The sequence below is a fragment of the Corythoichthys intestinalis genome, chromosome 14 (genome assembly GCF_030265065.1).
Source record: "Corythoichthys intestinalis isolate RoL2023-P3 chromosome 14, ASM3026506v1, whole genome shotgun sequence".
In the NCBI taxonomy this organism is placed as follows: Eukaryota; Metazoa; Chordata; class Actinopteri; order Syngnathiformes; family Syngnathidae; genus Corythoichthys; species Corythoichthys intestinalis.
Genome location: NC_080408.1, coordinates 9,775,299 through 9,798,165, shown reverse-complemented (window position 1 = coordinate 9,798,165; position 22,867 = coordinate 9,775,299). Strand labels below are relative to the sequence as shown.

Genomic DNA, 22,867 nt, shown 5'->3' with positions numbered 1-22,867 from the left:
AATATACAAAATATGGACGTATGGGTTGGATTGCATGTATGGGTTTCACAGTACACTGTGACGAAATGGGGGGCCAAAAATATGGGCCCCTTTGCATTATTTTGCTTAGGGCCCCCAAATGGCCTGGGCTGGCCCTGGGAGCAATTATTAGAAAATGGAAGACATGGAAGATATACAAGACCACTGATAATCTCCCTCGATCTGGGGCTCCATGCAAGATCTCACGCAGTGTCTTCAAAATGATAACGGTGAGCAAAAATCCCAGAACCACACAGGGGGACCTAGTGAATGACCTACAGAGAGTTAGGACCACAGTAACAAAGGCTACTATCAGTAACACAATGCGCCGCCAGGGACTCAAATCCTGCACTGCCAGACGCGTCCCCCTGCTGAAGAAAGTACACGTCCAGGCCCGTCTGCGGTTCGCTAGAGAGCATTTGGATGATTCAGAAGAGGACTGGGAATATGTGTTATAGTCAGATGAAACCAAAATAGAACTTTTTGGTAGAAACAAAGGTTCTTGTGTTTGGAGGAGAAAGAATACTGAATTGCATCTGAAGAACACCATACCCACTGTGAAGCATAGGGGTGGAAACATCATGCTTTGAGGCCGTTTTTCTGCAAAGGGACCAGGACGACTGATCTGTGTAAATGAAAAAATGAATGGGGCCATGTATTGAGAGATTCTGAGTGAAAATATCCTTCCATCAGCAAGGGCATTGAAGATGCGATGTGGCTGGGTCTTTCAGCATGACAATGATCCCAAACACACAGCCAGGGCAACAAATGAGTGGCTTCGTAAGAAGCATTTCAAAGTCCTGCAGTGGCATACCCAGTCTCCAGATCTCAACCCCATAGAAAATCTGTGGAGGGAGTTGAAAGTCCGTGTTGCACAACGACAGCCCCAAAACATCATCGCGCTAGAGGAGATCTGCATGGAGTAAAGGCCAAAATACCAGCAACAGTGTGTGAAAAGCTTATGAACGGTTACAGAAAACGTTTGGCCTCCGTTATTGCCAACACAGGGTAGATAACAAAGTATTGAGAAGAACTTTCGGTATAAATAACCAATTTTCCACCATGATTTGCAAATAAATTCTTTAAAAATCAAACAATGTGATTTTCTGTTTTTTTCCCCCCACATTCTGTCTCTCATGGTTGAGGTTTACCCATGTTGGCAATTACAGGGCTCTCTAATATTTTCAAGTGGGAGAACTTGCACAATTAGGGGTTGAATAAATACTTATTTGCCACACTGTATGTAGGTCGATGCCACTGACAGCCATGGACGTCCAAATTTCTCATTCATATCCAGTGGCATTAACTTTGCGTTGAAGCCAATTTAGACAGACGTCATTGACGGCCATTTATGTCATTTCTATTGATGCCAATGTACTTGGATTCCATTGACGCATATGGATGTCGATGTCACTGATGGCCATGGACGTCCAAATTGTTTCCTATTCATTTTCAATGGCAAAAAATCCAATGCCCCCAAATCAAAAGGAAATGACCAGATATCAATAGGACGTGTCCCCCAAATGTCCCAGATTCCATTGACGCTTATGGAGGGTGCTGCCAGTGACGGCCATGGACTTTCAAATTTCCCATTCATTTCCAATGACATTTACTTTGTTTAATGATATTGACGGGCACGTTTGTTCGTTCTATTGATGCCAATGTACTTGGATTTCATTGTCGCCTACGTAAGTCGATGCCATTGACGGCCATGGACGTCCAAATTTTTTCCCATTCATTTTCAATGGCCAAAAAAACCAATGTCCCCAAATCAACAGGAAATGACCAGATATCAATCGGACACATCCCACAAATAACCAGATGTGACCAGGCCACGCCCCCCAAATGTCCCCAAATGACCTAATATGACCAGGCCACGCCCCCCCAAAATTTCCGGATCAACAGGAAGTGACCTGATATTGTCCCCGAAATGTCCCCAAACCAACCTGGGTGGGGCTAAGATCTGTATCTCCACACAGCAAAGACACAGAGTAATTTCTCCAGAAATTGCAGTTTCTAGTGTTACAAATATTAATGCATGTTACCCTGAGGAAGGACAAGTCATGGTGCTCCTCCATGTAGGTGACCTCCAGGTTCTCGAGGACCACAGTGCAGTTGCTGTAGGTCCTTACCATGTTCAAGTAGTGGTCATCTCTGGACCCCAACAAATTTAAGCGGTTGGTTATGCCTTGGCACACTGCAGGGGAAAACAGAAACAAACACCGTTAATCGTCAAGTGATTAAGACTGTCGCACGCCACCATGGGGAATGTGGGTAAAAAGCAGTGGTGGATAAAATACTCTTTTATTTTTCACTGAAGTAAAAGTACTGATACAGGGGCAAAAGAATAACATAAAGCAACACTAGGTAACTTTTCAACCTTTATAGAATATTTTCATAACATTTTATGTCGACTGACAACTAGTTGAATGACACCTCTTTTATACAGGCATGAAAATGGGTCAGGGGTTAAAAAGGTGAGAAGGGTGTGGAGGAAATATGTTCCGGTACACTGTACAACTAGGGCTGTCCCAAACGAATTTTCTCCCGATTAGTCAGATGACTATTTTTACGATTAGTCGACACAAAAACATTTTGGAACACTTAAATTCTTTATTAAAGTACAAATAAACACAGAAATAACAACAGTAAATGACAAATAAACAATGAGGTCAAATTACTAGTGCAAAAAAATAGAATAAAAACAAATTCAGAACACTGACTTCGCCTTTCCAACATGCTTGAAAACAATTCTTTAAAAAAATATCTAGCCTTAATATTATAATATACTATTATATATAATAATAGTATAATAATTATTCGATGCCAATCAGATTTTTCAGAAAGGGTGTCATTTTAAAGCTAATGTTAGTGTAGAATCTGAATTCTGAAGTACCGTATTGGCCCAAAAATTAGATGGTGTTTTTTGCATTGAAATAAGATTGAAAAAGTGAGGGTCGTCTTATATTCGCGGTCTAGACGTTATATCCATTCACGACGCTAGATGGCGCCAGATATCATTGAGAGGATGTTCTGTCATGACAGATCTCAGCTACTCTCAAGTTTAACCAGTTTGCAATAATTTATTGCAATGTTTTTCCTTATTCCGATTTGTTTCAAGACTACAGTTACAGTTAGACTTCACTTTGATGGTTAATGCAGTTATTGCAACTTTGTTGTTTTATCACAATAGATTGGTTTATTTACATTTCAAAAACCAGAAGCCATTCATTTACGAATGTGATTGCACTTTAGTTTACATATTTAAATGTTCAGATATTAAGTTTTGAATGAAGCAAAATAACATGCTTTTTCTCTTAAATATATTGTTATAATCATTTGTTTCGGATGTACTGTAATTATTTAAAAAAACATTTTTTAATTAATTTGGTGTTCAAAAAGTCTTTTTTCCCCAAACTTGGGTCTTGAAAAAGAGGGGGTCGTCTTTTAATCAGGGCCGTCTTATATTCGGCCAATACGGTACTTAAGTACAGTAACAAAGTACTTTTACTTAGTTTCATTGCACCACTGGCACAATGTAAGCTTTATAGATTTTTAAGACTATTCAGTGTAAGACACAAGAACACAGAACTGCTCCGAGGTGGTTGAATGACAGAACATACAACTTTGATTGATCCAATGCAGGGGGGGAAATGAATGCTCACGAAGAATATAGCTTGCAATGCTATCAGTCACTGAGACAAACATTACGCAAAACACATGTAAGCTTGTGCATTTTCTCCATCCAGTCATAACTTGGCCTGCTTTAATGTAAAAATAGCCAATGTGGGTTGCTTCTACAATTGGAATCAAATCTCCACAACAAAGCATAAAATCTTGCTGGAGGGTGAAAATGAGACAGCTCAAAGCCACCACGGAACAAACGTCGACAGGCCTGCAGAGTCATAGCGGAGGATGAGATCCCCATGAAAGAACTAAATAAGATGTTTAAAAGGAATATATGTAAAATTGTAGTTTAAAAAGGGCTGCAGCTATCAATTATATTTACCGTATTTTTCGGACTACAAGTCGCACCTGAGTATAAGTCGCACCAGCCATAAAATGCCCAACGAAGAGAAAAAAACCATATATAAGTCGCACCAGAGTATAAGTCGTATTTTTGGGGGAAATTTACTTGATAAAATCCAACACATAGAACAGATATGTCATCTTGAAAGGCAATTTAATATAAAAACACAACAGAGAACAACATGCTGAATAAGTGTACAGTGCATGAACTAGAGGTGTCCCGATCCGATATTTGGATCGGATCGGACGCCGATATGGGCAAAAAAATGCGGATCAGTATCGGATCGGCCGACACGGAAAAATTCCGATCCAGACTTTTTGGGAAATTCCGGTCTGGGTTTTTTAGCGCACCGATATACATAATCCATTCCAGTTTTTGCTTCGGTTTCCCTAAAATCCGGTCCGCATTTTACGGCATACCGTCAACACACTACATTACCGTCTCCCAATTTACCGAGAGACTTTATCTGTAAAAATGTCAGCTGTGTGGGATCATTTCACCTTAAAGGACGACAAAGACGAAGAGGCAGAGTGCAACATATGCCACAATAAAGTCAAGCGTGGTGGTAAAGCTGTAAGAAGTTTTAATACAACCAACCTAATCAAGCATTTAGCGACATACACATGCATTGAAAACTAGGTGCGTTAGTAAACAGCCGCCATCTTAAAGCAGGAGACTTCCCTTGTAGGCTGTTGTAGTGAACCTTCCAAATGAACCTAATTAACTTTTTATCTAAAATACTCCTAAATCGGCAAAATCTTGACTTGAATCTATCTTCAAAACAGTTTTAAAACTTTCACATGTCAATAGTAGACAGAAGGGAAATTATGGAATAACGGGAGCAATTTTAACAACTTAAACAGTTGATTCACAAAAATAAATTAATTGAATGTAGTTCAAAGCTGCTGATACAGAATGGGGACTTGAGTATTTTATTTACTGTTTTAAAATATTAACTTGATACTGAAATAGTCGTTTATTTAAACCTGAGAGGCTTTTTATACAATTTTTGTAACCAATGCACGAAACATTAAAAGCATCTAATAGCTTGGGGGGTTTGTGGGATTTTCCACTGACAGTTTACAATATTATTTGCACGTTTTACTGACTGACTATGCCATTTCTGTTTGTCATTTATAATGTTTTGTGTTTGTCACTGAATAAACAGGCCAGTTTCTTGTTACCAACCATTGTGTGTTATTCAAACTCACCTAATTCAGCTGGCTAGTTGTTATCAAGAGTACTAAACCCCTTTTCAACATGAGTAACTAAGTAAGGAGGCTAAATAACTTTAAACTTTAATAGATGCTCAGATAGGCCGGTATCGGTATCGGATCGGAAGTGCAAAACAATATCGGTATCGGATCGGAAGTGCAAAAACCTGGATCGGGACATCCCTAGCATGAACAACGAAATGCGAATATACTGTCCTCACCAGGACGCTACGGCTCGGTCCTGGCTCTACAGCGATCTAAACTCCCAAAATGACGATGCTGGACATCCGTATAATTTGCTGAATCAATTTCGTCCTCAATACGAAACAGGTTCGCGTCAACGTAAATAAATGATAATTAGGTTCTATTAAAGCAATGACACAAACAGTTAGCATGCGTTCGCTAGCATTAGCACACCGTTCAAACAACCACACAACTGGCTCTAAGTGTCGGATCGCGGGTGGAAAACCCACGACAACAACAGAAAAGATGATACACACAGGCATTGCCTCTGTAGAGATATTTCACAAGCATGAACAATGAACGTAGGTTTGCAGCCGCGTTTCTCTCTTGCTAACTCACTCAGAGCTGCGTAGCTGTCAGTCTTCTTCTGGCGTGTGAGCGCTCTTCTTCACGTAAACAAGTGCGAGTACACCCCCACGTGGGCGTGAAAGCTCCACAAACAAAAAGCATGCATTTCAATATAAAAAAAGTCAACGATACATTGAACACACATTGCCAAATGCAGAACGTGAATGTGGCCACTGGCCATAGCTATTAAGAGTTATTCAGATAACTATAGCATAAAGAACATGCTAACAAATTTACCAAACCATTAGTGTCACTCCAAAACACCAAAATAATATGTGAAATGATATCATAATGTGTTAATAATTTCACACATAAGTCGCTCCTGGGTATAAGTCGCACCCCCAGCCAAACTATTAAAAAAGCTGCGACTTATAGTCCGAAAAATACGGTAGTAGTCAATCTATTAACTAGTTAGCTGGAATAATCGAGTAATCAGATTAGGAACATTTAATATGTTTCAGAATAAATTTTAGGATATGTAAAACAAAAGCTTGCTAAGATTGCACTTTTAAAACAGCATTCAATACGAATACAAAAACTCCCGAGCGTTTCTTCAAACTACGCAGAAATATACTTCCATTTAAAAAAACATTAAAATACCTGAGCTTAGCATCAAACGGTATAAAGAAATTCATGAGGATCTAGGTACAACAGCAGAACAATTGGCTAACTTGCATAGCAAAGCTCCCATAGCTTAAATGCTATAAAATGCTAACATTTTTCTTTTTTAATTTTTGACAATTCTATTAACAAATCTTTCAAGCACATATTCTCACAAAAAAAAAACGGCTAAATATACCTATAAACTAAATTACGAATGCATTAAAAAAACATTAGCTCAAACAAAAATTTAGCTTTTGTTGGTCTTAACATGGAGCAGATGGAATTAGCTATGTGAAATGAGTTATGTCATATTCACTTTTGCCACTAGAGGGCAGTGTATTCACCCAAATCAATAAACCTGACTGCAAACACTTTCAAAACAAACCACTACAATGCCACTCAAATTAAACGAATACTCGAAAAAGCAAAATTTAATCTCAAGCCTTTTTTCTAATCGAATTACTCAAATTAGTCGATTAATCATTGCAGCACTAGTTTTGGCTTATATTTTCAGAATATAAAATGCGAATATTTTACAATGCTTTTAACAAATCGTTCAAACACATATTCCCACAACAAATGGCTAAATATACCAATAAACTAAATTAATAACGCATAAAAAACATTAGCTCAAACAAAAACTTATGTTGGTCTTAACAGGGAGCAGCTGGATTCGGCCATGTTAAATGAGTTATGTTATATTTACTGTTGCCACTTGAGGGCTGTGTATCCACCCAAATCAATAAAACTAAATGCAAACACTTTCAAAACAAACCATTACAACGCCACTCGAATTAAACGACTACTCGAAGCAGCAAAATTGGATTGCTCGAGTTAATTGATTAATCGATGCAGCACAAATTTTAACTCATTCACTGCCATTGAGATGTCACTGAAACATGATCATTCGCTGCAGTTCTCCAAGTTCAAATGGACTTGAAAGCCATCATCGTTATCTGCTTATTACTAAAAATGTCTCTCTGAGCTAGCTGTTCTGTTCTTCAGTTCCACTTTTACATAAGGTGGGCTAATTTGTAATAATCTAATAAGGATGCAATTTAGAAGAAAAGGTGAGCAGACAACTTTTTACTTTGGATAAATGAGTCCTCCATTGCAGCTTTTGACGGGTTCTGGCCAGGATGCCGCAGCAGTCAACCGTACTGCGTAAACCCCTCCACGTACATTCACTCATGTAATGGCACATTTATTAACTGTCTAATGGATTTTTTTCTCCTAGCTTTCTTTAAAGTGGAGATTTACGGTTTTGTAATGACAACTGGCAAGCAAAGAGTCTTCCAGATGTGTAGTGGAAATCGAGGCGCTGTTGTAGTTTCCTGGACCGCATTCCACGACAGGTTAGCACTTGAATGCCAGACAGACCAAACCATAAACTCAGCTATTCTTATGCATAGCAAAGTACACTACAGTATTCAAGGGGGATGATTAAAGTAAAATAGAAACGAAAATTCGACAGGACTGAGTTGAATGAAAAACATCTTCTGACCTCAAGAAAGTTTTTCAATTTATAAGGTTTGATAAAATATAAACATTCTCAAAAACAAGTCATAATTGGAGCTCCACCAATACATTGGCTGGCCGAAATATCAGTCAGATATATTGACTTTTTTTCCAACATTGGCCGATTAACAAAAAAAACATAAGCCAATAAAAAAGGATTGTGATCATGCATCTATGTGGGCAACGAAGGCCGCCGCTGACTGCCGGACTCCGGAAGGACCCTGCAGCAGCTTGAAGGAAGCTACAGGCTTGCCCATTTATTTATTTTTTTTTATTTTGCATGTGAAAATATGCTATGTTGCTTTAGCCTTTTATGGTGTTTAGTGAGTATCCTTACACTCTAAATGTACAGTGGGGCAAATAAGTATTTAGTCAACCAGTAATTGTGCAAGTTCTCCCACTTGAAAATATTAGAGAGGCCTGTAATTGTCAACCTGGGTAAACCTCAACCATGAGAGACAGAATTTGGGGGAAAAAAAACAACAGAAAATCACAATGTTTGATTTTTAAAGAATGTATTCGCAAATTATGGTGGAAAATAAGTATTTGGTCTATACCAAAAGTTCGTTTCAATACTTTGTTATGTACCCATTGTAGGCAATAATGGAGACCAAACGTTTTCTGTAACTCTTCACAAGCTTTTTACACACTGTTGCTGGTATTTTGGCCCATTCATCCATGCAGATCTCCTCTAGAGCAGTGATGTTTTGGGGCTGTCGTTGGGCAACACGGACTTTCAACTCCCTCCTCACCCCGTGGCGTCAAAATGATAACAAGAACGGGGAGCAAAAATCCCAGAGCCACACGGGGGGACCTAGTGAATGACCTACAGAGACCTGGGACCACAGTAACAAAGGCTACTATGAGTAACACAATGCGCCGCCAGGGACTCAAATCCTGCACTGCCAGGCGTGTGTCCCTGCTGAAGAAAGTACACGTCCAGGCCCGTCTGCGGTTCGCTAGAGAGCATTTGGATGATCCAGAAGAGGACTGGGAGAATTTGTTACAGTCAGATGAAACCAAAATAAAACTTTTTGGTAGAAACACAGGTTCTCTTGTTTGGAGGCAAAAGAATACTGAATTGCACCATACCCACTGTGAATCATTGGGGTGGAAACATCATGCTTTGGGGCTGTTTTTCTGCAAAGAGACCAGGATGACTGATCTGTGTAAAGGAAAGAATGAATGGGGCCATGTATCGAGAGATTTTGAGTGAAAATCTCCTTCCATCAGCAAGGGCATTGAAGATGAGACGTGGCTGGGTCTTTCAGCATGACAATGATCCCAAACACACAGCCAGGGCAACAAAGGAGATGCTTCGTAAGAAGCATTTCAAGGTCCTGGAGTGGCCTAGCCAGTCTCCAGATCTCAACCCCATAGAAAATCTGTGGAGGGAGTTGAAAGTCAGTGTTGCCCAACGACAGCCCCAAAACATCACTGCTCTAGAGGAGATCTTCATGGAAGAATGGGCCAAAATACCAGCAACAGTGTGTGAAAAGCTTGTGAAGAGTTACAGAAAACGCTTGGCCTCCGTTATTGCCAACAAAGGGTACATAACAAAGTATTGAGATGAACTTTTGGTATTGAACAAATACTTATTTTCCACTGTGATTTGCAAATAAATTATTTAAAAATCACACAATGTGATTTTCTGTTTTTTTTCCCACATTCTGTCTCTTATGGTTGAAGTTTATCCATGTTGACAATTACAGGCCTCGTTAATATTTTCAAGTGGGTGAACTTGCACAATGAGTGGTTGACTAAATACTTATTTGCCCCACTGTAACTTGTAGCATTACCCTGGCATTCACATTAGCATTATCTTTAGCATGGGCATCCTCCTCTTATGCTCTCACTCTCATTCGATAACATCTAATTGTGACATCGTGGTGGGTTTAATTATTCGAAAATAATGTACTGATCTTGCTGCGTATATATAAACATTAAAAGACGTGCTCCGTTCATTGGTTTGGTAGCACTAGACTGAATTAATCCTTTAAGTCTCAGGACATCATTGTAAATTTGAAGCTGTTGAAGCAATTTAAAAAAAAAAAAAAAAAAAAAATCTCCTTTATAAACTACGTGCTTAAAAAATATATATATTGTGACCTACAGTTCCACACAAATATACAGTGATGCGAAAAATCCATTATATAGTCAGTTCTTTATTAAGAAATGTTCACATATCAATGTCTGATCTCTGGAAAACAAAGTGATTTAATTGCAGGTAAATAACAAAAATTAACATTGTTTTATCCGTGAAACCAAATACAATGGGGCAAATAAGTATTTAGTCAATCACTAATTGTGCAAGTTCTCCCACTTGAAAATATTAGAGAGGCAAGTAATTGTCAACATGGGTAAACCTCAACCATGAGAGACAGAATGTGGAAGAAAAAAAAAACAGAAAATCACATTGTTTGATTTTTAAAGAATTTATTTGCAAATTATGGAGTAAAATAAGTATTTGGTCAATACCAAAAGTTCATCTTAATACTTTGTTATGGACCCTTTGTTGGCAATAACGGAGGCCAAACGTTTTCTGTAACTCTTCCCAAGCTTTTCCCACACTGTTGCTGGTATTTTGGCCCATTCCTCCATGCAGATCTCCTCTAGAGCAGTGATGTTTTGGGGCTGTCGTTGGGTACAGTTAAAGGTAAACATACAAAAAAAAAAAAAAGAAAGAAAAAAAAAAAGGGGTGACAGCTATTTGTCTGGCCGTCGCTCAATTATTTGTTTTAGTTTTTCAGTGAGTTGACAACCCTAGTTGCTGATGGCCACAACTCACACCGAAGAACGCAACACACCGACTTGCTAACAGGTTAGCCAACCAACTAAAAACTAGGGTTGGAAATCTCTGGCATGAAGCCGATTCGATATGTATCTAGATACACAGGTTACGATTCGATTAAAAAAACGATACATTTTTAAGGCCGAGCGATTCGATACAGTGTAAGAACGATACGGTTCGATAGAGTGAAAACGATACCATAGTAAATATTTGTTGTGTGTGTTTGAACAGTATTTTAAACATATAAAAAGACCACATTTCTAATATAGCAAAATTAAACAACAAAATTTCATACCAATGTTACGTTTTATTTTTTTATGGAAAAAAAAAATAAGGCTTACTATATGACCATCATTTTGTTGGATGGGATTGATAATAAAATAAAACTCCAGCGACAGACAACAATAAAGTGCAGTAATTCAATTACTGTATTTCCTTGTGTTTTTAACACAAGAGGTAAGTAATTTAAGTGCAAACTTTCAACGTAAACATCTTACAAACAAAAAATATTAATTATATGCAGCAGCTCTAGAAAAAAGAAAAGAATTAAACCTGCTAGTGTTATCACAAATAAATAATAAATTATGCTTTACGACTGGTACAATTGGGGGAATAAAAACAGCATTTTAGACAGACAGGTCAATAATCATTACTTTAACCTAATACACAGCAAAGTCATTGACTTATGCCTGTGCTGCCTCATTTTTTATTCCTCATCACTGTCCATATCTTTTTTGAAGGGCAGATTTTTCTTGAGGAAGATCAACTAATCCACGTGTTCATGCTTAAGTAGACTGCGTTTCGTGGAAACAATATGCCGCCCTTTCCACCATTGTAGTGGGTTATTTTTCAGGGTTAAAAACTCACGATCTCTGTACCGCTCCACACAAGCTCTGTCCCATGCGAACAGATCTGGCTGCCTTCATCACTTCAAAGTCCGACTTTTGTTTTCCTAGGTGCGTTGAAAATCAATCGCTGCACGTCGCTGGCGTCGGTGATCACACTTTCCATTGTTTTAGCATGTTGCTTCATTGCCACTACTAGTTTCGTTTTGGGCTGTGAAGAAAATGCTACGGAGCATGCGTTACAGTGGTTTCATTCGCTCTCGCGTTGTTATGACACGCCAGTGACGATCGGGTAATGATGGCGACTAGTAGCGGTTCTGCCGAAATGCTTGGGAAATTGAGGCAACCACGACTGTGAGTAGTGCTTGTCCATATTATATCATGCGTGCGGTCTCGAGCTAAGTGCGCTGTGTGGTGAATGACACAAGCACAGCATGTGAAGTAAAAGCTAAATTAATATCATATTAAGCAATGCATTGAACTAGGCATTAGAAGCCGATTCTTGTGCTCGCGATAGCCGAATTCTAGCTCTACTATCGGTTCATAAAATAACTAATGGCTAATTACTAGAGGTGTGCAGAATTTCCGATTCTTAGATTATTCGCGATTCGGCCGTGGAAGATTCGAGAACGATTCACAAACATCCAAATTCCGATTATTGAAATATGCCAAGTAAAGCGGAAGTACAACACACTCAGCGCGCCGCGCGGTCTTCGGGGCGCAACGAGGAAGAACGCAGCGAGAATAGCTAAACATCATGCTTGTCATTACCCGGCCCCTCGGGTAATGCCAATGCTCAACTCACGGCTCTAGCTCAACTCATGCCACGAGATAAAAAAACACAACAACATACCTGACTGCTGCCGAAAAGCTGCTACAAAGTACGTAATCCACATAATGTAATGGTAGATATCATTTATATAGGACTAGATGCACCATTGAGTCGGTAGCGTGAGCAGTACATCTACAAAAAGCTAGATGCGGCGGTTAGTAAACGGCCGCCATCTTAAAGCAGTACACTTCCCTGCAAGGCTGTTGTAGCGAACCTTCCAAGCAAACCTAATTAACTTTTTGTCTAAAATACTCCTAAATCGGTAAAATATTGACTTGAATCTATCTTTAAAATAGTTTTAAAACTTTCACATGTCGAAAGTAGACAAAAGGGAAATTATGGAATAACGGGAGCAATTTTAACAACTTTAACAGTTGATTCACAACATTAAATTAATTGAATGTAGTTTAAAGCTGCTGTTACAGAATGGGGACTGGAGTTTTTTATTTACTGTTATTTTTGTATATTTGTTTACTGCTATATGTTAACTTGATACTGAAATAGTAGTTTGGTTTAGCCTGAGAGGATTTTTTAACAATTTTGGAACTAATGTACAAAACATTTAATTAAAAAAAAAAAAAAAAAAAAAAAAAAAAAAAAAAAAAAAAGGAGGGGGCATCAATAATCGTTTTATAATCGAATCGGAGCCTCTGAATCGTAATCGTAATCGAATCGTTAGGTGCCCAAAGATTCCCAGCTCTACTAATTACTGTCGAATGGTAACTTTACTATCGATACATCTGTATCTCTCACCTGTAAAACCGGATATCCGGTCGTATCGGTTTATCGTTCTCAAGCTTACTAAAAACCCTCACTTGCTGATATAATTTCCAAAATTCAACCCTATTGTCAATATTTTTGCAGTCAATGTTAGAGCATCTAAAATGCATATCCAAATCATTGCACTGCACTGAAAGAGCGGGAATTAGGGCGCGACCATCTGCCGGCCGTCGTCCTCCCTCTCTCACCTCATTAGCTGCTCCCTAAGGGTCCTCGCTGACATGAACCGGGCCAACCATCCACGACAAGTGAAGGCACACTAGCGAGATTTAAATTAATTAGAGGAGCCATGCGAGATACAATTAGTGCTCTAATTATTCCTCAAGCCAAACTGTAATAAGCAAATGGCATGTACCGTAAATATGACACGTAGCACAGCTGCTTTCTCCTGTTACAATTAGCCGGATTTACAACAAAATGCGAGCCGTCAACAAACCTCCCTCGCCAATAACCAAGTTAGCTACTCAAGAAGAGGGAAAGAAACACAAGTAAAAAGCAAAGCCACAGAGCAGCTTCTGCTTGGAGTGCCTGATTTCATAACGGGCCCTGCAGGTGGTAAATGGCCTGATAGCCTGGGACCATAAAGTCACTTCCTTATTAGGCCGCAACGCACAAAACAAGGTCAGGGTAAATCAACACACAAACTACCACAAGCTCGCCTCACTGGGCTAGTTAGATTTTTCCCAACTGGACCCAACAGCTGCACAGTCTCATGACTATCAAAGGTTGTGCATTTATGAGTTTTAAATTGCACTTTTGATTATATTTGTATAGGTTGTATTATGAGGTGGGTAGAGCAGCCAAAAATCTCAAGTAATAGTAGCGTTACTTCAAAATAATATTACTCTAGTAAAAGTAGCCATCCATAAAATGTACTCAAGGACAAGTAAAAAAAGTATTTGATTAAAGGATTCTTAAGTAATGAGTAACGTTGTGAGTAACGGCTTACGATATTTGATATATTTTTTTAGAACGACTATTTTTTTTCTCTGCACAAAGTTATCTATCTGAACTGTTATTATTATGCTCTTATATAACCTATTACATAACCACAATAATCCAAAGGAATACAGTGATCCTCGATACTTCGTGCTTCAAACTTCAAACTTTTGTTTTTTTATTTTTATTTTTTCAAGAAAAAAAAAATATATATATATATATATATATATACAGATGAGCTGTCCCGAGCTGATCACGTAGTCTCATTCTCCCTCCCTTCCTGCTCTTTGTTTGTCAGGCAGTGCACATGCACTGGAGTTGCTTATTAAAGTTAACGATGATTGACAGATGTTTGTGTTTGATCTTGCCAGAGTCACAAACTTCAAAAGCGCCGCATGCGTCAATTATCGTTTAACATGTTAAACAATTGCTGTGTCAACTCATTGTGTGTCAGTGAGCAGCTTGAGCAGATTTGAGTAGACTCACTCAATGAAGCATTGACTAAAGCCAAGCATTTTTCTACTACTTTATTCTTGTTTAAAAATAATTCAGTGGGTTTGGTCACACAGTAACATGTTTAAAACTTATCCTAATTATTACATCTGAAGTGCTTAAAATTCTTTTTGCTAAAAAAAAAAATATATATATATATATATATATATATATATGTATATATATACATATATATTCAATAATTTTTAAATTATACTTTGGGGACAAAAGTGAAAAAACATTTCTAATGCTAAATTTGAATACATTTAACACAAACACACACACACACACACACAATGTATATATATATATATATATATATATATATATATATATATATATATATATATATATATATATATATATATATATATATATATATATATATATATATATTAGGGCTGTCAAAATTATCGCGTTAACGCGCGGTAATTAATTTTTTAAATTAATCACGTTAAAATATTTGACGCAATTAACGCACATGTCCCGCTCAGACAGTATTCTGCCTTTTGGTAAGTTTTACAGCAAGGCTTTTTGTGCTGCAGCACAACAGCGAACTCTTGTGGTCGCTTTGCGACATGGTTTATTTTCTTCTTGCCAGTTCATATGGCGGCACGACGTCTCTGGCTGAAGCCTACGTTGTAATGCTGTGCTTATATGATCCTTGGACAAGATTTGTCCGTAAGTATGGTTGTTATAAAGAATGTACATATTATGTTAGTAAGCGAAATGTTCTATTTTTTGTATGAGACGCTTTTTGTTTATGTTTAGTGAACCTGTATAGCGTGCTAAGCTAACGTTGTTGCTAATGCAATGCTTGTGTACTTTTTTTTTGTAGTTTTATGACGGTCTAAAGAGGACAATGGTTTGAGGCTTTTTTATTAATAAATCAGATGAAAAAGGAAGAAGTGTGATTATTAAGGCATCGTTCACTAGCTGTATTAAGAATAAAATGAATAAAACTCGGACGAATATATACATTCAACATACAGTACATAAGTACTGTATTTGTTTATTATGACAATAAATCCCCAACATGGCATTTACATTAACATTCTGTGAGAGGGATCCACAGATAGAAAGACTTGTAATTCTTAAAGGATAAATGTGACTTTGTATATTGTGACTAAATATTGCCATCTAGTGTCTTTGTTGAGCTTTCAGTATATGATACTACAGCCATTTAACTTCTGCCCAAATGCATGATGGGAAGTGCAACCATGACTGTGCGTAGGGGCACCAGTTGATATATCTTCTCTGCGTTGGGAAAGACTATAGTGTTAAGAAACTGATCAACTACTACTTTTCTTCCCCACATTGCCTCCCACGTTATTTTAAATTGCAGAGAGAGGTATTGTAAGGCTTTAGCCACATAAAAAATGGCTCCAAAGGATGTCAAAATTCTCTCTACTCCTTATACACTGCCTTTTAGCGCTATCTATAGGTAAAACGGCATCTTTATAGATTGACCGCGACAATGCGTGAGTGGGTCGTGCAGCACATGTATAAATTGTTTAACGTGATTAATTAAAAAAAATTAATTACCGCCATTAACGCAATAAATTTGATTGCCCTACTTTAAGCCAAAACTACTATGGATGAGTGTAAGACATTTTGTCTGTAACGTTAAATACAATTAGAAAACGATTTCAATTTAAAAAATATATATATATATATATATATATATATTAAAAAAAGGCATGTCCGATATTTTTTCGCCGGTTCCGATACTTTGAAAATGATGTGATCGGATTATCATACTGTAACCTTATTCAGCATGTTGTTCTCTATTTTATTTTTATTTCAAAATGTCTTTCAAGACGACATATCTGTTCTATATGTTGGATTTTATCAAGTAAATTTCCCCCCAAACTGCGACTTATACTCCAGTGCGACTTTTATATGTTTTTTTCCTCTTCGTTGGGCATTTTATGGCTGGTGCGACTTATACTCAGGTGCGACTTATAGTCCGAAAAATACGGTACTCATGAACTTGTTTACTAGAACTTTACTTCATGAAGCTCAAGTGCTTTGCAAAGTAACCAAGAAAGCACTATGTATCCTTTAATCTCGTACATTGGATGTGTACAGTTTACACAATTGCAGTGAGTAGAAGAACACGGCATGTATTTAAGTGGCAGGAAAAAAGTCCTTTGCACATGAGTCACTTTTGACTCAAAACTACCTGTCGCACGGCACACATATGGAGATTGTGTTGACGTCAATCACTGTGACATATACCAATTAACCATTGCTTCACTTCCTGCTGTTGCGCTGATTTTTCATGGAGGTAATAACACCTGAAGCAAGGAGTGGCACTGGGCACAGTGTTTGCGTGTACTTGTATGCATGCACTTGTACGTGCATGCTTTGTCATTATTGACCCTACGAGTTGACAATCTGATAAAGTGGACTATCATTGCTTTAGTTAATCCTCTAGTCACAGGTCTGCTAGTGTTTATTTGGGAACTAATATTGGTAGTCAAGGGTGTTTGTTCAGATAATTATTTCTCGAGGATAAAGGATATGTGCATGTGTGTGTACCTGTCCTGTATACACAAAAGAAATTATATAAGGTGTTTTCTTTTTCGCGTGGCAGACAAATAGAGTAAGTAAATACACTCAGTCCATCTACCAAGGGCCAGTGCAAGAGTTATAACAAACGTGGCCTTTACAAAGATAATAATGTTGGAAACCATGAGCTCATAATTCCGATGCCAGCAAAAAGCCAGAGCCACAAAAATCAAATACATATAGATAATAACTATAAACATATGTTTAATGAGAATGAAATGAAATAATACAAACAAGGGGGCAGTTGTTTATTTTTAAAGAACAAATATTGACTTTTAGGAAATAAAAGCCCTGATGAATGTGTCAAGAACTTTTTCTTTTTTTCCTCCAAGACTGTCAAGTTCAAATACAAATCCTTAGGAGGACATTTATCAACATTACCGAAAATAAGGAGGGAAGGCACTCAACTTTTTGAACAACTTGGAAGGAGAACAGAGGGAAGCAGTACAATGCAATACTACACTACACGATACAGTTTCCGTATTTGTTCTAAAGCTCAACCCTCTGTTCCCTTGCTTTTTATTTAGAATGTCCTTAGCTACAAAGAGGTGTCTTACCTTAAAAGGAATTGGGGGGTAAAGCAAGGGAGACTTGTTTTGTGTTTTGTGAACTTGTTTTTCTATGTGTGTGCATGCAGGTGAAATTAGTGCATGTGTATAAAACAAGTACCTATTTTGGCAATGCATTCATGCAAGTCATTTATCAGTCATCTACAGCTTCTCAAACTTCTTCCATCTTCTGTATTTGAGGACGGACTAATTTGAAGCAGTCTCATGGAGAAGTTGATTATTGTGAGTTAAAGCATGTTTTTGATTCAACAAGCAAAGTAAATATGTAATGCAACAGTAACCAACTTAAGCAAATGTATAATAAACCCAATTATTATTTCAACAAAGACAAATCACAGCTGTGTGCGTCTTTCTTTTAGAATATCTTTGTAGTTTTATTTAGTAACTTTTTTCCATTGAACAGGATTTTTATTTTTCAAAAGATATTAGCAAATTGGAGCATAAGTTTAAGTTAAAATACATCTCAAAAAATAACAAAAAAATTAGGCCTGTCAACAAAAACGCGTTAACGACCTTGAATAATCTGGAAATATTAACGCATTAAAAAAAAATAACGAAATTTACCGCTCACACTAAGTTTGGCCACAACTGCCTCCCGTTATCCCACAAGGTGATGTTTACATTCTCCGCGCGGCAATGCAGGACAAAATGCAGCCAGCCATGATGAGTGAGGATGATGACCCAGGACTGCTTCATGGCAAATTCCGTTTTAAAAAGCTGCCTAATGGAAATCTGGATAAAAGAAAATTGTGTGAACATACTGCTGTGATGAACTGTCCTTCCATCGAAGCACATCCAGCCTAAAGTACCACCTTCGGGCAAAGCATATCTTCGCTAGTGTTAGCAATGACGCTAACACCGCAAAAACAAGCCGCAGTCATCAAGCTACACTGGCAGAGTGCGGACTCGGACTTGTCAACAAAAGGACAACAAGTAGGTTGAATACTGCTATCGCTAGATGGGTAGCCAGAGACTGTAGACCCATCAACTTAGTCGAAGACAAGGGCCTTGAAAATCTCATCAAGATAGCATCGGGCGACCCAACATACAGAATATCTTCACGGGCAACTACTGCCACAAAAATTCATGAACTTTTTGAAAATGAAAAGGCAACGAAGGTGGAGCAACTAGCCACAGTTACGTTTGTTTCACTGACAGGAGACCACTGGACGAAAAAAAAGGGTATGACTGGCTAACTTATGCAGTGTTTCTAAACACATTTACACACATTTGAGTGTAATGTTTTTTCAGTTAAGTGTGTGAAAATTGACAAATTATTATTATTTTTTTAAATCTCACACAGCTTTCAGGCCATTTAGTGTAAAACTGCAAATGCTGCATTTATTTGTGTGAAATGTTTAATTTAACAGACAAGTTGTTTACAAATTTTTTGAAACACTAGCTATTGTTACTGTATTGTGCTTGTCTGCTCTTTAAGTTGGCAGTTAATTTTGGGCAATATGCCAAACGGTACTTGAGCCACATTGTTAGTCTGAGGCACTTTAATCTGTTGAACTCTTTTCTGTATAATACTGACAATTTATTTTATTTTATACGAGCTGAGTTGTTAAATAAAATTTTAAAACTATTTGGTTAAGTATTAATTCATTCATACATCATACATTTCATCTGAAAACAAATTTTAAGTCAATTACAGTATTTTACTAGATTTTTTTTCCCTGAAGAGCAACTTTATTCATCCCGAGGGAAATGAATATTTATCATGATTAATCACACAGTTGATATATGATTAACTAGATTATTTTTTTAATCATTTGACAGCACTAAAAAAAAAAAAAAATCACTGAAATATTCAAAATACAATTGTAATAAATGCAGTCCTTTAGGTGAGTCTAAACCCACAACCACAGCTCAACATTATTACCATCAGAACAAAAATACTTTAATTACTATCTATAAAAAGCATGTGTGTATGACTCGTATCATGTTTTACATTATACTCTTTCCCAACAGAGACAGTGGTCAGAGAGAAAAAAAAAACACCACGTTACACCAACGCTAGACACACTAAACACGCTGGAGTTAACTCTCGTAGTGGGTGGGAAACGTTCATGACAGTGTTTATTCACCCTTATTTTGCTTAAATGCGAAATCATATCGGAGGTATTGCCTCCTCGGCAGCCACCCACCGCAAAAATGTTTTACATATGGGTTGGCCCTCCTCCACTAAGCCGCGGCCGCTTGTCACTTTTCTGTAGCTGAAGTTTTCCCACACCAGTGATTTCGTTTTCTTTGATGGGGTAAAAGGTTCAGGAGTTTCACCTCCTCCAGCCATCGTGTAGCACAGCTGACTCACTGACACTGAGCAACAACCGGTTTGGGATGGTTGAGCCTTGCACCTGCAAGCGAGGGATTTCTTCCTGCATTTTTGGGACATATAATAATAGCTACGACCTTAAGGACGATATGACGGAAAATTTTTGTGGTTTTGAAACCTTGACATTTTCACACCTTGAAACCGGTAATCGGCACGTCTACTTGTATATAATGCATTGTTGTTTTTTGGCAGCCCTTTTAATTTTCGTCTTAGTCTTTTGAATGATAATACTTATTTGTCTGACATATTTTAGTTATTTCAAAATGTGTTGGTCTTCGTTTAGTTTTTGTTGACGAATAGTTTTAGTCGACGTTTACTAAAAATGTTTTCGTTTGTGAACTAAAATAAAAATCTCTAAAAATAAATTAATAGAGGTTTCCAACTATTTCGAATGAACAGACGGGCACATGTGGTAGCGCCTACAAGGTTTATGCCAACTGTTTTATTTATTATACTCAGCAGGAATACATTATTTTCAATTAATTATAGCCACCTGGACGTCACGAACTGTATGCAAAAATAAGTTGTCGGAGAGTTAACCTTACGCCAATGCTATGCTAATGTGTTCAGGGTCCCCCCAGGATCGATACATCTAAATTCAAGACTTTTAAGACCTTTTTTAATGCCATTTCAACTGAAAATTAATACTTTTCTCGCACCCATTATTTAGATAATATTGAATCATATTAAAAAAAATAAAGCACTGAAAATCAAATTCAACCTAAATTACTAAGTTTGTTTGACAAAAGAATGCACATTTGTTGAAGATACAATTAAAACACATTTAAATATAAGGTCTTTCATGATTTCTTTTCCCAGGATAAAATGGATTTTACACTATTTTTGTAAAGCAACTTCAGAAATTACATTTGCAATACAACAGGTTTCCCTTTTAAGAGGACCTAGTCAAGGTGGTAGGTAGGTGATTGTCAAGTTGGCCACCTTAACTGTAAAGTGCTTGCAATTGGCAGTGAAAGTTTAAAAAACAGCCACTAAATGGCAGTAGTTTACCATTAATTACCACAAAATAAAAAAGCTTACACATGACCCTTGGTAGTTGTTTTTTTCTAATCACATTACAAGAAGTATACAAAACACATGTTAATCCTTTGTTAGCTATTGAAGACATTTCTTTTAATCAGATAGAGAATATCCATACTCTTATTTAATCAAGAAAAAATGTAAATATACCAGGAGGTGTTTTACTATCACCTACATTCTAATTTGCCTATCACCATGCCATGTTATTCAGATCAACGTTACCCCGCACTCGTTCCAATAACAGACAGTGTCAACCGTGTTGTGTATCTGAGTGATGGTGAATCTACTGCCGCATTCCAGAGAAGTGGGAAGTCTGATTTATCCCACTCGGATGGTACCAGTTCCGACCTCAAAGCGTTCCAAGCAAATGTAAACAACAAAGATTGCTGATCGCGACGAGGTGTTTTTTTTTTTTTTTGGGGCCATCCAAAGACATTTTCACCTCCAGCAAACCTGCCTTCCTATAAGCGATCAAATAGTAGAGGAAAAACGACGGCTGCGTTATAGCCCACACTGTAAACTGCCTTTTTTAAGTTACATCCTTTGCTGATCGTCAATATAAAAACATAGCACAACAAAGATAATTCACTGTATGAGAAAAAAATACATGGCGTCTCAAATAAACTTGATTAACTTCATTATTGTGTTATCATTCAATACGTTTTCTTGAGCGCTATTTTGTCCAGTGATGTCAGATTGAAACAACTTGGAAGTCGGGGTAGTTATTTTTTCTCCGACTTCGCGACTTGGACCTCCCAGTTTGAGTGGCGTTCCAATGATATTTTCCTAGTAGGAGGTCGGAAAAGTCCGACACTTTTCTGGAACGCAGCATACGACTCTGGTTTATCCATGCTAAGGCTAGTGCACCTGCCAATACCCCATTGAACATGGCTAACTCTTGAGTTAAAACTGCGAAATTCACATTCATTCGAAAGGCAAACCGTGCAGAAATACATTATTGCATTAAACACATTTTAATTGGAGAAATTGGCAACTTACTTTGAAATGTTAAGCAGGTCCACTGCATTCGCATGACCCATAAACTGCGACCCAAAGTATCTGGATGCGACTTGGTCGCCGATCCAATACCTCACATGCTGGTCCAAATGTTTGGACTTGGTTTTCTTGTTGAGGCTTTCGTCGAACATAACAACTGATAACATCTGAGCAGTTCCTTGCGTTAGCACACAGGACTGTGCGATTGCCTGCTGTTGTGTTGTTGGTGCTAATGATGCTAATGGCACGCACGCACGAAGTGCAGTGCATCGTAAAAATTCTACGCGTCATCTTCATTATGGATTAAAAAAAAAAAAACTTCGTCACGGATATAATTTAGGTTGCACTGAGATGTTCTGAAAAATTAAAACCACAGTGAAAAAAAATCCAGACTTACAACAGCTAATTTAATACTTTTAATACCTTTAATAACGGAAAACTAAATGCAATGCTTTTTTAATACTTTTAATAACCCGCGGGTACCCTGTTATTCGCTCCAACCAAGAAAACAAATCTCACCGTGTATGCAAGCCTGCATGGAGACTGGCGATGACACACTGGTGAGTTGGGAAGAGGGATGGACGCAGCACGTCACGAGTGATACAACCAGACACTGCTACATGCAGGCTAACTAAACATTAACACATTGTGAACATGTAACGGAAACTCGCGCATTTTCGTCTCAGTCTCGTCTCG

At 37.7% G+C, this 22,867-nt stretch overlaps 1 protein-coding gene across 1 annotated transcript in view; it reads right to left on the bottom strand.

Annotated features, from left to right (window-relative positions):
* egfra (epidermal growth factor receptor a (erythroblastic leukemia viral (v-erb-b) oncogene homolog, avian)) overlaps positions 1 to 22,867 on the bottom strand; it is a 146,520-nt gene that overhangs the window by 73,349 nt on the left and 50,304 nt on the right. The window contains exon 2 of the mRNA XM_057856652.1: positions 2,064 to 2,215. Coding sequence (XP_057712635.1) covers positions 2,064 to 2,215 — 152 coding nt within the window. The remainder of the gene's footprint in view (positions 1 to 2,063; positions 2,216 to 22,867) is intronic.